General features: G+C 40.8%; 1 protein-coding gene across 2 annotated transcripts in view; it reads right to left on the bottom strand.

The window, feature by feature from the left end:
* PLOD2 (procollagen-lysine,2-oxoglutarate 5-dioxygenase 2) overlaps window positions 1-14,220 on the bottom strand; it is a 185,880-nt gene that overhangs the window by 116,022 nt on the left and 55,638 nt on the right. For both annotated transcript variants that reach the window (XM_040428046.1, XM_040428047.1), the window contains exon 3: window positions 12,308-12,444. In XM_040428046.1, the coding sequence (XP_040283980.1) occupies window positions 12,308-12,444 (137 nt within the window). The remainder of the gene's footprint in view (window positions 1-12,307; window positions 12,445-14,220) is intronic.

Genomic DNA, 14,220 nt, shown 5'->3' with positions numbered 1-14,220 from the left:
GTCCTTAAGAGTAGAACATACCGGCTGCGCGATCAAGTGGAGGAGGCGAGTTTGTTTTTTTTAACCCCTCAATAGACATTTTATTTAGCATTCTGTTTTAAGAATGCTATGATTTTCTGTTATAACCATGTTATAACTGAAAATAATAATGTGAAGTTTGGGTCCCCATTGACTTAAATGGGGTCTGGGTTCGGGGTGAGGTTCGGGTCCCGAACCCGAACTTTGACCTGAATGTCGGCTGAACCTGGCGAACCCGAACTTCCACGGGTTCGCTCAACCCTACTGTTCATCTTTCCCTTTGGAGGAACAGCTAGACTAAGTCCTTACATTAATTCCAGGGTCCTATAGGGCGAGATAGGATTCTAGGTATCCGGTGTATGAACTTGACTAAGTTTAGGGCCTGTTCATACTGGTACTCTGTCAGGACTGGACTGGAGTTAGGGTTTTCTCTAGGAGGTGTCCATCTTCCTTCCCTAGTTTCCAGGGCTTATTCCGGTACCTCCTTTCCCTCCTATGCTCAGTGTGGTGTTTTTCTCCCACACACGAGTGTGACACCACTTCCCTAAACCACCAGCATAATATTAACCCCTTCACTATCCTAGTGCACAAAGTATATTGACATTAAACCCTTCACTGTTCTTGAGCTCTGGGTATTTCTGATGCAGAGAACCTGAGTCATTGATCATGAAAGACCGGTCTCCAGTAATTTACCCACCATTGTAGACCAGTGACTCATAAAGTGTGTATATCTGTTGCTTAATCTGTAATGCTGTTGCTTCTTTCCACAAGCCAATGATGGATAGGGAAAAATGCACCTTTCTGACTGGTCCAAGAATTTTACTTTTGGTTATCCTGCTGCCTGACAGTGAGTAAAATTTGAACTGTGGAGGAGGCTTATAGTTGTCATCTCTAACACTAAACAGCTGTGATCAACTGGAAGGAATTTTATATATTTATATAAACAATGAAATGATAGCGGGTGGGGAACACCGAGTATCAAAAGGGATTTATTCTATTCAGAAAATACAAAAGATATATACATAGGACATAAAGACCATCACAAAACAATTAAAAATTATTGAAAAATAGTGTTCCTAAATTCTAAATAAGTTAAACAATAACTTTAATAAATGTAATAACTTAAATGGAAGAACCTGTCGGGAGCGGTAGGGAGGCAAGGACAAACTCCACCTGTACTGTCAACTAAGGGTTGTTCACACAACCGAGTGAAGCCCGGGCCCGTGCTGTGGACCAGCCACATGGGGATCTCAGCCCCATTCAATTGAATAGGTGGCGATCCGTCCGTTCCGCAAAAAGATAGAGAAAGTTGAATCTTTTTGCGGTGTGGAGGCACGGAACGGAACCCCAGAAAGCACTCCATAGTGCTTCTGTAGTGTTCCGTTCCGTGCTTCCATTCCTTATCTCTGGATTTGCGGACCCATTTTAGTGAAAGGGTCCACATCCGTGATTCAGAATGCACACGGAACGGTGCCCATGTATTGCGCATCCGCAATACAGCAACGGGCAGCACACGTTCATGTGAATGAGCCCTAACTCTGCTTCATCAGGGCTGTGTGTAACATGTCTGTGCCAGACCTTAAAGGGGTTTTCCGAGATATTTTAACAGATGACCTATCCTCTGATAGGTCATCAGTATCTGATTGGTGGGGGTCCAACACCAGGGACACCCACTGATCAGTTGTCTCAGTATCCACTGTCACTTGAATTAGCGCCTGGGCCTTCTCACTGCTTTGCCTAGGTCATTTGACACATTGTCTTGGCGCAGCTCAGCCCCATAAAAGTAATTGAGGATAAACTGCGATAACAAGCACAGCAGCTATACAATGTACGGTGCTGTGCTTGGTGAACAGGGAGAAGGCAGCAGAGTTGATGCCAAGGGGTTCCAGATGTTAGACTCCCACTGATCAGATACTGATTATCACCAAATAAAATGTATTTAAAAACCCCTTTAAATTCAATCAAAAGTTAATACACTGTACATGCAACAACTTACATGATACATGTGGGCTTTGTCCTCACCACCCCAAGATTATTATTTGCAGGAATCAAATAGACAGCTGGGAGATACTTCTGTGTATGAGAAATTAACGCGTGATCCCACAGCAACCATACAGATGCAGCTAAAAGAATTGTATACATACATAGCTGTGGATTTCCTTCCTAGCAACATCATTGATAAATTGGTGCCACTATACCTGAAAAAACCAACATGGTACTTTGTACCGAAGGTCCATAAGTCGCTGACCCAGCCCCCTGGCCATCCTATTGTGGCAGGGATTGGGTCAGTGACTGAACCGCTTTCAAAATATGTTGACTGGCTTTTGAAACCACTTCTTAAAAAAATCCCTACTTATCTTGGCGATACAGGCGATTTTCTCCTGGCGCTATAGGAGTTTCAGTGGCAGGAGGGATTTAGCTTGGTATCGCTAGATGCTGAAAGTCTATACACCTGCATAGCGCATAGAGCGGGTGTGAGGGCAATTATGGATATTTTGGGCAATAGTGGTAAGAGTGATCTCTATTGCCAGTTCATTGAAGAAACTTTAAATTTTGTCCTTACCAATAATGTATTGAAATTTGGTGAACAGTGGTTCGAACAAATATATGGAACAGCGATGGGCACACCGGTATCATGTACTTTTGCCAATTTGTATCTAGCCACATTTGAGGATAGGTATATCTTCTCCATAAAAAAAAAAACTTACACGCAGCTTTTTTTACGATACGTGAATGATGTATTCATGGTGTGGTCAGGTATGGAGTCCCAGTGTAGGAAGTTTGTCTCTTTTCTCAACAAAACCAACAAAATGAATATGAAATTCACTTTAAATTATGGTCCTGCATCATTGGAGTTACTTGACGTTCTTGTTAGCGTTGAGGATGGGATTCTAAATACTGGTAGAAAATTGAAAACCTATTGCTACTAGTTCTCTATTGCACCATGATAGCTTTCACCCACCTAGTGTGAAAAAAATCTGTCCCTTACGGACAATTCATTAGGTTGTGAAGAATTAACAACACCAAAGAGGGGTATGTCAAACAATCTCTTGATTTAAAAAAAGAAATTGCTCAGGAGGGGCTATTCAAAAGAGAGTATAGAGGTAGCTATGAATAAAGGTGGATCTACATACACAAGAGGAACTACTGAAAAATAGCGAAACAGGGAAATATAATAAAAAGAACAAGGGGAGGTTTGTGTTCGCTTTTAAGTTTAGTCCCACAGCAGAGCTAATCAGCCATATTATTCATAACAACTGGGATATATTAAGAAATGAGGAGAGCCTGAGGGAGTTTATAGAAAAGAAACCACTGGTAGCCTTCAAGAGAGGTCACACATTAAAAGACAAGTTAGTGAGGAGCAGTTTCTGTGAAAGAAAAGTGAGCATTTGGTTAACAGATGGGAAACAGACAGGGAATTATAAATGTGGCAACTTCTCATTTTGTAGATACAACTGTCAAAAGAAATTCTTGATGTTTGGAGGCATTCACCATAAAGTGACTCAATTTATTACATGTAAAAGTAATTCTGTAGTGTATCTAGTGACATGCCGCTGTGGTGCCTTTTACATAGGCAAAACAATAAGACCCCTGTATGAAAGGTTCAGAGAACATGTGAATTCTGTGAGAACAGGAAAGGGGTGCCCCAGACTCATTAATTATAAGACCCATGGAGGCGACCCGAATTGCCTAGCATTTGCAGGTATTGAACTGGTCCCAGGTATGCCACAGGGTAGCAATAGGCACCGCCCATTATTACCAAGAATGGCCAGGTGGATTATTCGAGCGGCTGCCATGGGTCCCCTGGGTCTCAATGAGAGAAATGACCTGAGTAGTTATATGAAAAGAATATGTATTAATTAATTATTGTGTGTCTATGTAGAGATTTGTTTTTAATGAGACAGCGTCAGAGGTTACCATGATGACCACACGTAATGATGCTCAAAAGGAGGCACAGACTTGCGCGATGAGGCCAGAGGCCTGAGAAAGCGCGGCAGCGCGAAACGGCCGTCACCACTCAGCGTTCTGTGTGATAACAGGTCCGCCCCAGCTCTATTTTTATATTTTTGCATCTATAACATGGAAGAACAAAGAAATTCAACTGCAACAGTTTGGCGAGTGCCGCCTTCTTTCTTTTACCTATTATTAAGTGACTTTCCTGACATTAACATCAGCACAAAAACTGTGTGCCATGGGCTTCATGACATGGGTTTCCAAGACTGAGCAGCTGCAAGCAAGCCTTACATCAAACACAATGCTATGCATTGGATGCAGTGGCGTAAAGTACACCACCACTGGGCTCTGGAATAGTGGAAGCATATTCTGTGGCGCGACTAGTTAAACTTTCTATCTGGCAATCTGATGGACAAGTCTGAGCTTGCCAATTGCCAGGAGAACATTACCTGCCTGACTTCATCGTGCCAACTGTAAAATTTGGTGGAAAGTAAAAGGAAAATCTTAAGGCTCCAGCTTGTCAAGACATTTTGGACAATTTTTGGCAACAGTTTGGAGAAGGCACTTTTGTGTTCCTGGGTTACTGTGTCCTAATGCACAAGGCAATGTTCATAAAAGGTATGGTTGGAGTTTGGTATGGAAGAACTTGACTGGCCAACACAGAGTCCTGACCTCAACCCCATTGAACACCTTTGGGATGAACTAGAATGGAGATTGTGAGCGAGGCCTCTCATCCAACATCAGTGTCGGTCCTCACAAATGCTCTTCTGGATGAATGAGTAAAAATACACACATATACACTCCAAAATCTTGCAGAAAGCCTTCCTAGAAGAGTGGGAGCTGTTTTAACTGCAAGGAGTGGGGGGAACGCTGTATTAATGCCTATAGATTTAAAATATGCTGTCATAATTGCAGATGTACAGTAGCTGTAACTTTTAGGTGTCCCAATATTTTCTCCATACAGTCTATCCAGACATATTTTGTATATTATTGAAAAGCATGGTCAGTTTGTGAAAATACAAAATCATTCTGCACACCAATATGGTTTTCCTTTTATCTAGACATCTCTTTAGAGAAAGGATTTCAAGACGATTGAACTGATGACATGAAAGAAGAAAATCATTTCAACCATTTCATTGAAAGAAAATACTATACAATTCATAGATAACTTGGCTCCTATATATTACATATACTGTATGTCTGTCAACTTACACTTGTAAAATATAGAATGTACATATAGCACTTACTTGGCCTAAATACCATATTAACTTGCCAAATTACCTGGTAATGACAATATTCGAGCACAGTCTACACCCAATACATTTTCAGCCTTTGGAAATGTACTGAGAAGGAATGTTTTGTTACCATAGTAATAGATTTTTGAAAACAGAGTTTTCATCATTCACATTATGTAAAGGTCTGCCTACCACTAGATTAAAATGACCACTGTCATTTTTTTTATTTGCTAGCTATTTAAACTATGCATGTATACAGTACCTGAGTTAGTCTGTCAATGATTGTCAAAAGATCTGCAATTACCTTATAATAACAGCTTTCATTAATGTCCCCTGTCCCTTTCCACTGCTCCCTTAAAGGGAACCTGTCACTGCAAAACACATATTAAACCGACCACAGTACCTTACAGTATCCCCCAGTGTGTTGCTAATCATGTTTTTCTTTCCTCTTTGTGTTTCTTCATACTTGTTAAAAACGCTGTTTTAATGTCGGTTGGAGCTGTCTCCGAGTCAGGCTTGAAGTCAAGGGGGCAGCGGCCTCCTTACTTCAAGTAAAGCTAAGCCCGCCCCTTACCCCTCCTCTCTACAATTACAAACCGGATTCTTAAAAAGTTGGGACACTATACAAATCGTGAATAAAAACTGAATGCAATGATGTGGAGGTGCCAACTTCTAATATTTTATTCAGAATAGAACATAAATCACGGAACAAAAGTTTAAACTGAGAAAATTTACCATTTTAAGGGAAAAATATGTTAAATCCGAATTTTATGGTGTCAACAAATCCCCAAAAAGTTGGGAAAAGGCCCTTTTCACCACTGTGTGGCATCTCCCCTTCTTCTTACAACACTCAACAGACGTCTGGGGACCGAGGAGACCAGTTTCTCAAGTTTAGAAATAGGAATGCTCTCCCATTCTTGTCTAATACAGGCCTCTAACTGTTCAATCGTCTTGGGCCTTCTTTGTTGCACCTTCCTCTTTATGATGCGCCAAATGTTCTCTATAGGTGAAAGATTTGGACTGCAGACTGGCCATTTCAGTACCCGGATCCTTCTCCTACGCAGCCATGATGTTGTGATTGATGCAGAATGTGGTCTGGCATTATCTTGTTGAAAAATGCAGGGTCTTCCCTGAAAGAGATGACGTCTGGATGGGAGCATATGTTGTTCTAGAACCTGAATATATTTTTCTGCATTGATGGTACCTTTCCAGACATGCAAGCTGCCCATGCCACACGCACTCATGCAACCCCATACCATCAGAGATGCAGGCTTCTGAACTGAGCGTTGATAACAACTTGGGTTGTCCTTGTCCTCTTTGGTCCGGATGACATAGCGTCCCAGATTTCCAAAAAGAACTTCGAATCGTGACTCGTCTGACCACAGAACAGTCTTCCATTTTGCCACACTCCATTTTAAATGATCCCTGGCCCAGTGAAAACGCCTGAGCTTGTGGATCTTGCTTAGAAATGACTTCTTCTTTGCACTGTAGAGTTTCAGCTGGCAACGGCGGATGGCACGGTGGATTGTGTTCACTGACAATGGTTTCTGGAAGTATTCCTGAGCCCATTCTGTGATTTCCTTTACAGTAGCATTCCTGTTTGTGGTGCAGTGTCGTTTAAGGGCCCGGAGATCACGGGCATCCAGTATGGTTTTACGGCCTTGACCCTTACGCACAGAGATTGTTCCAGATTCTCTGAATCTTCGGGTGATGTTATGTAAAGTTGATGATGATAGATGCAAAGTCTTTGCAATTTTTCGCTGGGTAACACCTTTCTGATATTGCTCCACTATCTTTCTGCGCAACATTGTGGGAATTGGTGATCCTCTACCCATCTTGGCTTCTGAGAGACACTGCCACTCTGAGAAGCTCTTTTTATACCCAATCATGTTGCCAATTGACCTAATTAGTGTTAATTGGTCTTCCAGCTCTTCATTATGCTCAAATTTACTTTTTCCAGCCTCTTATTGCTACTTGTCCCAACTTTTTTGGGATTAAACGTTTGATCTGTCATCTACGTTCTATTACAAATAAAATATTGACATTTGCCATCTCCACATCATTGCATTCAGTTTTTATTCACAATTTGTTTAGTGTCCCAACTTTTTTGGAATCCGGTTTGTAGATGGACATGCTGCCGTGATGATGGGATCGCGCTCTTCTAGCGCATGCGCGGTATGCTGCCTGTTACAGCGCGATCCTCACTCACCCACCTGCATTTTGCTGACTGCGGATGAGCCGGACAATTCGATTACGCGCGCGCTCGGACGTCACGCTGTATCAGGCAGTGTACCATGCATGCGCTAGAAGAGCGCGATCCCGGCATCATGGCAGCATGTCCATCTAATTGTAGAGAGGAGGGGTAAGGGGCGGGCTTAGCTTTACTTGAAGCAAGGAGGCCGCTGCCCCCTTGACTTCAAGCCTGACTCGGAGACAGCGCCAACCGACATTAAAACAGCGTTTTTAACAAGTATGAAAAAACACAAAGAGGAAAGAAAAACATGATTAGCAACACACTTGGGGATACTGTAAGGTACTGTGGTTGGTTTAATATGCGTTTCGCAGGTGACAGGTTCCCTTTAAAAGACAGTTGCTATGGCTTGTCTGTCTCTGACTAAGAAGACTGGAAGATGGAGGGGCGGTCCTTCACACTGCATGGCTGCATAAGGCTTCAGACTGAGAAGGCATGTCTCAGTAATCCAATCTGATTGGCTGGCAGGGAGCTGCTGGCTACAGCAAGTGTGTCTGGGAAGTGAGGGAAAGCAGTTTTGGCCTCAGAGAACTGGCAGAGGAGCCATCTTGAGAAGGTCCTCATAATGTAAATGTTTAAACAGCTGTAACTAAGAGAAAAACTCAAGGAAAACTGTGGTATGTGAAGAAACTAAAGACTGCTTTGCTGCTGCAGCAGTAACATATGCTAAAAATTGATTTTTTTTTATGAAAAGTGACTTAAAATTGTAAATGAATAGACAAAAATGTACAACCAACATTACATCAGAAGTGATATGGAAACATAATGGAGGATAGTGACTCTTACCCAAATTGTAAAATAACACCAGCATTTCTGTATGGAAAATGCATAACTAGAAACAGTATGAAAGCAGCAAGATTTTTTTGTATCATCCCAAGCATTCTTGTCCCATATCAGGAATAAATCTGAAAGCACCGACAGACCCAGTTGCCAAAAATAGTAATATGTGACAGCATACATCAGGATTTTAAAATTTCTACAGTAATCAACATTATTAATCCATCAAAAAAAGTGTAATATCTCAACCTATGCAAGAGTCCTTCTCAAGACTGAGAATACTTGAGAGATCCCTGTGGGACACCAATGTGGGTTGAAACATCACATAGTTTTTATGTTGGATTAATGAAGCTCATTGGAAATTTTAACACCAAGCAAGACATGAAGACACATTTAGCTAAACACTTTGGGAAACTTAGAGGTCAAGCTTTTTATTAAAGGGGTTCTCTGGGACTCCAAAATTGATGACATCCTTAGAATAGCCTAAGTTCGCATTCAGAATCATGTTCCCATCAAACTTACAAGCATATGTGGTCTAGATGGACATCCCATAGGGCATATCTATATAAATCAAGAGGCTCATCGTTTGCTTACAACTGGTCATATTGTGACTAGTTACAAGTCTCCTTAATTAATTTTACTGTTACTAAATTAAACGGTGTTTAGTAGTGTATCAGAACACAACCCCCAATCCTCTCTGTCCTACTTTCCTTCTCCTCCTTCCATGTCAATATGTTACTTAAAAAAAAAAAAAAGATGGGAGAAGAAACACGAACATATTTATGGATGTTTTACTACCAACACTGTCCCTAGAACAGATACCCAGAGTGACATTGTTAGTATTTCTTCAACTTTTTTTCAATATGTTATATCACAACTGCTGTCAATGTACATCCTATACCTGGTCATCAGCTTATTTTTTTAAGCTATCATTCTTTTATTCTTATTATTTTCTTACGATTTTCGTAATTTAATGTTAAACCCTTCAATAACATTATATCAGATTGGTAGGGGTCAAATTCTTAGCATCCCCATCAATCAACTGATTGAAGGAGCTTGGTACGCCATGATCATTCATACAAGTGATCCAATGGACTTTGATCGGCCACATTGTGGCCCATAAAAACTCTTATCTACGTGACAGCTTAAAATTATGATACCAGGACTATCCCGCTTCTGTCACGACAAAAAGAAAATTTCTCATAAACAATGGTACAAATAATGTACTTCTAGCAGTAGAGGGCCTCATTGGCATGTGTAGTACAAGGACCATGTTAAGTATAAAAACAATGCAAACGTACTTCCGAGATATTTGCTACAGTTTTCCACAAATATTTTCTTTAATTTTGCTGTACTTATCAGTGTAAGGCATCTGTAATATTGAGTAAAATATTCCAGGAATGTATATCTATCCAAGGAAAATTAAACAAAGCTTGTTACCAGCAAAAGAGCTTTTTTACGAGATTGTGAGCACACGCAGTAAGATGGTATCAAAAGGGAACCTCATACCATGAAAATGCAAGGTAAACCAAACATGAATGCATTCTGTGGCTGTTATGAATGTATGGAGAGCATTCAGCTCTCCCTACAGAGGTGGCTATAGAGGGCTCCTATTCCTCTGGTGCATACAGTCAAGGGGGCAAGTTGCTTCAGCCTAATGTTAAGGAGGACCACAGCTGTTCATAGATACAAATCTTATCTACCAAGATTATTTTTTCCTTGAAAATATTCAATTTGTCTCAACAGGGTGGAAGGGTATGACAATTTTCAGATAGAAAACTCTGCATTAACATCCCCAGTGATCCTTGGTAGCAAGACTAGCCTCGGAAACTTTGCTTTGTGACTAATTACTTTGTCATGAAGCGCATTTCTTTGTAAGTAGCGGGTGCAACGAAGGGAAACGGAGATTGCGCCACCCCAGATTATTGAACCCCACAGATGCTGCATTGTTGATCACAGCATCAGACATTAAAAATGAGGGCTTTCAAGGGTTAAAAAAAATACCCTACCCTTTACTGAAGATCCCGCGCAAGATCTCATGCGGTGTATGATGACATCATGACGTTGAGCGGTGTGTAGAGGTCATACGTCACAGCGCACAAGATTTTGCGGTGGGATCTTCAATCAAGATGGCCGCGGCGGCCTCTTCTCGCTCAAATGAATGAGGAGAGTATATATTTTTCTTTAATGCCATGTCCGAGAAAATTGAATTGTTACAACTAAGCACGAAGAAATTTGGCTACACGGCGAATCAAATGTTTCCCTGAAATTCGGATAGAAGTCCACTTCGGATACTTAGATTCACTCAACCCTAATCATTTTATTATAATCTTCTACTTAAAAGTCTTTGTAATATTTCCTAGAAATCACAGAAAAGTGTATAAATATATGTTCAGTACCAATTATATTGTAAGTGTCATTAAACAGGAAACTTCATTTCTCAAAGTGTACATTTTTGCAGAAATGCGCAATTGCAAATTGCAAATTCACAAGTGCTTGGTTCCAATATGCAAAACCATAAAAAATGAAGTATACAAATCAACACTTTTCTTTCGTACAGCATTAAATCAAATGGATGTAATAGAGAGTTAGGATTCATAATATGGCACATTTATTCTGTTTCCAGACATCAGAGAGATGTTGTAAAGCTACAGGTATATTGATGGTGGGCCCTTGGAATTTCCTTTGTATGTTTGTTCAGTAGAAACAATAACAGGCATTGATATAAGACACGTTCTGCTCTTGTATAGATGTTGGCAATCCTCAAGGGGAGGTATGAAAAACTGAGAAATTTGGATGAAGGAAAAACAAAAGGACTTTCATAGCAAATTACTATGGTCTCCTACCTAGCATCCTTTTTGTCAGTTCCATCTGAGAGCTGTTATTTTTGAGAGCTGTAATTTAAGTAACAAGATTCTTCCAGTTACTTAAAGACTAATAATAAACTTAGTGAAGCAGATTTATTAATCAAAATGTACCTGAATTGCGGTACACACTATGCAGAACATTGTGGGTGTGGTTAATTAAGTGAGTCAACAAACCAATAAGTTATGTAAAAGTAGACAAAAATATCTAGCTATTACAGCGGCCTGTGAAGAGTTGGAGTGGAGGATACAAGTGGTGATCACAAGGTCTATCATAGTGGTTGTCCTCTCACCGCCGCCCCTCGGGGTCATTGCAACAACAGGAGTGGGCACCCTTTCCTCCCTCAGGACACACCCAGATTCTGGGGCTCCTGTCTGATATTTGCTGGGTTGTTCTTGATGTTAGGTGTTTGCAAGACAGGGCATGTAAAGTGCAATGGCAGGCATATGATGGAGGAGAATTTATGGTTGACAACAGGCTGGGTTTCTTAACTGTAAACCCTCCACAACTATAAAGTTTTTATTGCCCTAAACAGCTATTACCTTACTAACTTCCATGTCTGGCCAAGCAGATTCCAAATTCTCAATTTACCGCCTTTATCTTTTTCTCCTTCTCTACTTTATCTTTTTTTGCTGTAGATCTTGCAGAAATTACAAAGAGATCTGTTAGTCTCTTAATCCTGAGGCCTGAAGTGAAGGAACCCTTATCTGTGCATCCTCCCGCTCCGACTCCCTTCCTCAGGCTCTACAAAAGTTAGGGGTGGAGCCAGCCACCGCCTAGCAAATAGATGCAAAGATCTGAGCCAGGATTATTAACCCTGAGTTTGCCATCCATACACGGCTATACTGGTTGCAACACATGGCATAGCATTACATAACATAACATTACATTATTTAACATTAAAGAACAAACCATCTGCAGTTCTGGGCACTGCATTATGTATCAAATTTATCAATCTGCATTACTCACTGTGGTAAATGTGATGCATCGTAAAACTATCTAGTCTAAATTTGCTAGACAGGATTAGTAAATCTTCCCCAGTATGTGACGAAATATCAATTTATCAAGTTCTATCCAGAAGCTTTTGATTAAAAATGAATTCAATATTTTGTGATCATCATCCCAGATGTATTCAAACAACTTTAAATAGCATAGTCAATGTAAATATGCTTTAAAAGGCAAAATTATTTCATACTGAAATGATTACCTGTCTGTGAAAAGAACAATGAGATCATCTTGCTCAGCAATGGATTCCAAAGCCTCCTTTAAAAAACTGACTTTCTGGCCACCACCTATTGAATTTGCCACATCTCCACCTTTCCAGTCTAAACCGTTGCCAAGAACCTGGAGGAAAAATTATGATAAGAAACATATGTATTTTTCATTGTGGCCACTGCAAAATCTATAACTATATTTATGTCTCAAAGCCAAATCATTATTAAAACCATATTTTGAATACATCACCAAAAAGTACAATTGTACAGAGGCAAGGATTGCAAGAGAACTTGTTCCTGTAAAAGTAATCTTAAAAAAAATATGTACTGCTACTTTACTAGGGTTCAAAGGGATTTACCTTAGAACACTTAGGCCCCTTTCACACGGGCGAGTTTTCCGCGCGGGTGCAATGCACGAGTTGAACACATTGCACCCGCACTGAATCCGGACCCATTCATTTCTATGGGGCTGTGCACATGAGCGGTGATTTTCACGCATCACTTGTGCGTTGCGTGAAAATTGCAGCAAGCTCTATTTTGTGCGTTTTTCAGGCAACGCAGGCCCCATAGAAGTTAATGGGGCTGCGTGAAAATCGCAAGCATCCGCAAGCAAGTGCGGATGCGGTGCGATTTTCACGTACGGTTGCTAGGAGACGATCGGGATGGGGACCCGATAATTATTATTTTCCCTTATAATATGGTTATAAGGGAAAATAATAGCATTCTGAATACAGAATGCATAGTACAATAGGGCTGGAGGGGTTAAAAAAAAAAATAATGAACTCACCTTAATCCACTTGTTTGCGCAGCCGGCATCTCTTCTGTCTTCTTCTTTGAGGAAAAGGACCTTTGATTAAGGAGAGTTAAAAAAAAATTTTTTAACCCCTCCAGCCCTATTTTACTTAGCATTCTGTATTCAGAATGCTATTATTTTCCCTTATAACCATGGTATAAGGGAAAATACTACAATCTACAGAACCTTAAACCCAAACCTGAACTTCTGTGAAGAAGTTCGGGTCTGGGTACCACAGTCACGCGCGTGCAAAACGCATTGCGCGATAAAAAACTGAACAACAGAACGCAATCACAGTCAAAACTGACTGCAATTGGGTACCTACTCGGGCGGGTTTGCCGCAACGCATCCAGACCTTATCCGGACACGCTCGTGTGAAAGAGGCCTTAAAAGGTTTGTCCCATTAGGTGGAGGTCTGACTACTGGGAACCCTCCCCCCTCCCTGCCCCAAATGATGGCAACGGGTGTCCTGTGTCCTCTCCGTTTTAATGGAGCAGTGTTAAAAATTTTTCTTTTACATTTATGCTGTACTGTAGTTCAGCCTGTTATGGGCACCTGTTATTTAGTATAGTTTTTCCCATAATAAAACCTATTATTGTTCAAAATTTGTGTTTTATCTACTTTTCTTTTAACTATATTTATTAGTCCCACTAAGGTCCTTTGATATCTTATGTTGTGCATTGTATTATGCCTGCCTGCAATGTCGTACTGACAGGCAGCTTATTAGACCCTCCAGACCCGTAAGCCATTGTTAGTTCCTCTGCGAAAATCCATCACCACTCTGTGGGGGGATCCCCCTCCATTTGAAACTGGCTGTCCTGACCATGGCTTATACACATATCTAGCTATGATGCTGGCAGTATAACCCTTTATATTCCATGGACAACAGTGGCTGTGGCTTTTAAGCAGTTGAAGGACATCTGTCAGCAGATATCTACCTATGAAACTGTCTGACCTGTTATTTGTGCACTTGGCAGTTGAAGACATCTTTGTTGGTCCAATGTTCATATGTGCCTGCATTGCTGAGAAAAATTACATGATAATATATGCAAATTAGCCTCTAGGAGCAATGGACTCCATTCTCTCTGCAATGGCAATGCTGCAGTTGTTCCT

This window comes from Bufo bufo, chromosome 4, assembly GCF_905171765.1.
Source record: "Bufo bufo chromosome 4, aBufBuf1.1, whole genome shotgun sequence".
In the NCBI taxonomy this organism is placed as follows: Eukaryota; Metazoa; Chordata; class Amphibia; order Anura; family Bufonidae; genus Bufo; species Bufo bufo.
Note: the sequence above shows the minus strand (reverse complement) of the source record. Positions and strands in the feature narration are given on the sequence as shown.